General features: G+C 46.8%; 1 protein-coding gene across 1 annotated transcript; it reads right to left on the bottom strand.

The window, feature by feature from the left end:
• Nucleotides 1-2685, bottom strand: LOC136519013 (uncharacterized). The gene is made up of 3 exons (XM_066512683.1): nt 2315-2685; nt 637-1354; nt 1-553 (listed from the first exon to the last, which is right to left on the bottom strand). Exons 1-3 carry the CDS (start codon nt 2511-2513, stop codon nt 322-324), a joined length of 1149 nt encoding a protein of 382 aa, XP_066368780.1. The 5' UTR covers nt 2514-2685; the 3' UTR covers nt 1-321.
• Between the last annotated feature and the right edge of the window lie 408 nt (nt 2686-3093).

The following is a 3093-nucleotide window of genomic DNA, read 5'->3' as shown; positions in this document are numbered from 1 at the left end:
GACCAACAATTTTTTTCATTGATTTAGATCCTACAAAATAAATACGTATTCCTAGTAGTCAGAATCTAACCTCCATTTACACTAATACAGTAGATGCAAACTTTGCGCTCTTGCCTCAACTTAGGTGACTAAAGTTGAGCCTACCCACTGTCGAGATTCGACAGTACTTGTGGTGCTTTCGTTTTGTCCTCCACGACTTGGACTTGCAACCAAGCAAATCCAAACCTAATTACCGCCATTTTCAGTGGCAAGCTAGTACTAATTAAATAAAAATAGAGGTGCAAAGAGCACATACAAACGCGTTTGACTGACCACACACGATCAGAGCAACAACATGAAACGAGATGCAAAAGTGACCACACACGACACGGTCCAGTGCAAACAGCACATACAAACGCTGATGGATGAATCATGCTTCTTTGCCTTATCAACTTCATTGCCACCGTTCTTCTTAGCATTCTTCCTCTTCCTTTTCTCAGAGCCATTGAGCTTCTTCTTTTGAATTTTTTTGTCTCCAGAAGGGCCACCTTGTCCGTTCGTACTTGCAGCAGCCCTGGCAAAAAAGAATAAATATTGATTTCAATACGATAATCTGCAGAGTTGCAAGAGGAACATTAAAATTTGCATAGATCTTACCCTGCATCATAAGACTTTTCTGAACCAGAGGCAGCCGCGCCATCCGCATTAGCAGGAGTGGCAGCCTCCTTCTGAGGATTCTCTACAGGCTTGTGCTCAGCCTCCGAGCCAGCATCAGAGCTGACCTTCTCCTCAGGTTTGTGATCAGCCTCTGTACCAGCATCAGAGGATGGCTGCTTAGCTACCCACTTCTGAACCTTCCTGACCTCAGGATATCCCTGCCTGCAACCATTAGTGTTGTAGGCATAGCCTTCCTCTACCTGCCTCTCATGGTACACACAGGCTCCATCAGCATGAACATCTAGCTCACCATCGTGATAGCTGGGTACATTGCCATAGCCATCACTGTTATAGCCGCCATTGAAATTGTCAACACCGGCATTGTCGTTGCCCTGAACACTTCCCCCCTGATTGGGGACAGGGGGCTCTTCTTCGTCACGACCCACTAGAGGAAATCCATGCTCCAAATAAAACTCTTTCCTCAGTGGCCTCAACCTTGCTTCCTCCTCCCTCAGCTTCTTCTGCTGCTGCCTCAGCTTCCTTTGCTCCTCCGACAACTGCATGAGACGGAGCTCCCTTTGCTCCTCCGACAACTGAACCTGAACCTGAATGAGATGGACTCCATTCTCTCCTTTCTCCTTCAGCTTTGTTTCCTGCCCCCTCAGTTTTATCAATACATCTCTCAACCTCTTGAGCTCGTGCTCAATATTTCTTATACCTGACAAGAAAACAGCAGGATGAGACACAAATCAAAGTGTGGCAAATAATAGAAACTATGAAACGTGTAATGACAACCATAAGATAACAAAGCTAGCTACACACATAATAAAGATTAATAACCATAACGTAAGAAAGCTAAACCAGCAATCAGTAATGGCATTATCCCCCAATCAGTACTGGCAACCAAAATAACAGCTTTATCCCCCAGTCAATAATAGCTTTATCCCCCAGTCAGTAATGGCAACCATTAAGATAACAACTTTACTATTTACGTTGAAATAAATAAATTGAACAAAGAACATAGACACGCATTAACAATATTAACAACATGAGATAGTTTAGATTCAAATATTGGACACGCATTATTAAGAATTCTAACAAAACATGAGATAGTTTATAGATTCAAAGATTAGAGAGGCATTATTAACAATACTAACACAACATGAGATAGTTTAGATTCAAAGATTAGACACGCATTAACAATACTAATCCATATGAGATTCAAATATCAGAATTAGGAATAATCAATAGCCAAAGATTGGAATTGGAATTCGGAATAACAATTGAATCTAGATTTACAGTGATAAATCGGACGACCACATGACACCTGATAGACACAGTACATAATATAGAGTTATATAAACTAGACATGCAAAGATTGAACAATGAATACGAATCTATCTACCATGCTAACTGGACACAAGAGATCGAACAATGAGCACGAAATCTTTATCCACTCACAACATGTCCCGTAACCAAACTAAACTAATCTCCCTGCTCTCGGGACAAGATCGCAAGTCGCAACAAGAAAGCACGCACGCATCACGATAATCGGATCAAACTAGACGAAGGAACAAGGCAGGCGATCGATCGAGATGAGCGCTAACTTAACGAAGGAAGATCGGAACTTGGGAACCGGCAGGTCAGTCGGACGGGAGATTGAGGTGTATGCACATACCATTGTCGTGCTGAAGCTTCAAGTAGTAGAGGTTCTTGTGCACGGCCTTCTCCTTCTCGGTGGTCCCGGTGGCGGCGGCCTCGGCCTTCTTGGCGCGGGCGGCCTCGGCGGCCTTGACCTTGCCGACGACGACGGACACGGCGGCCTCCCCGGACTCGCCGTCCGCGAGCTCGAGCAGGCCGAAGTTGAAGCTGGCCATGGCGGTCGTAGTCGTCGTAGCAGAGATCCCGGTCGACGGCTGCGCGTCGCGCGGCTCGCCGCCCTAGTACTAGACCCTCAAACACGAAGCGAAGAGGCGGCGCGCGCTAGATGGCTGGGGCTCCCGATCGCTAGCTTCGCGGGATTGATCGAGTCGACTCGAGATCGAGAGGCTTTGGTTTGGTTGCCGATGGTGGAGGAGGCCACCGGGTGCCGCGCCGCGGTTTTATAGGGCCGGCCGGGACGGGCCGTTGAATCGCGAGCGGAGGAGCAGGAGTCCAACTCGGATCGGAGCCCGTGATCCGCGCCGGATCCGCCGTTGATTGACTGCGCCACACGGTTGCTGGATTGGATGGATCAATTGCCGAGTGGCTGACAGTTTGCCGAGTGCATTTCAGCCGGCACTCGGCAAACATACTCTTTACTGAGTGTTTTTAATTAAACACTTGGCAAACATATAGTATTCGGTAAAACCTAACTTTGACGAGTGTCTAATAAAAACACTCGACAAACTATAAAGAAACACTCGGTAAACACAGACACTTGGCAAAGTAGAGGCACGTGCGTTGGGCGTGCGGCGG

Source organism: Miscanthus floridulus, chromosome 17 (genome assembly GCF_019320115.1).
Source record: "Miscanthus floridulus cultivar M001 chromosome 17, ASM1932011v1, whole genome shotgun sequence".
NCBI lineage: Eukaryota > Viridiplantae > Streptophyta > Magnoliopsida > Poales > Poaceae > Miscanthus > Miscanthus floridulus.
The sequence above is the reverse complement of the archived record's forward strand: the minus strand, read 5'-3'. Positions and strand labels throughout refer to the sequence as shown.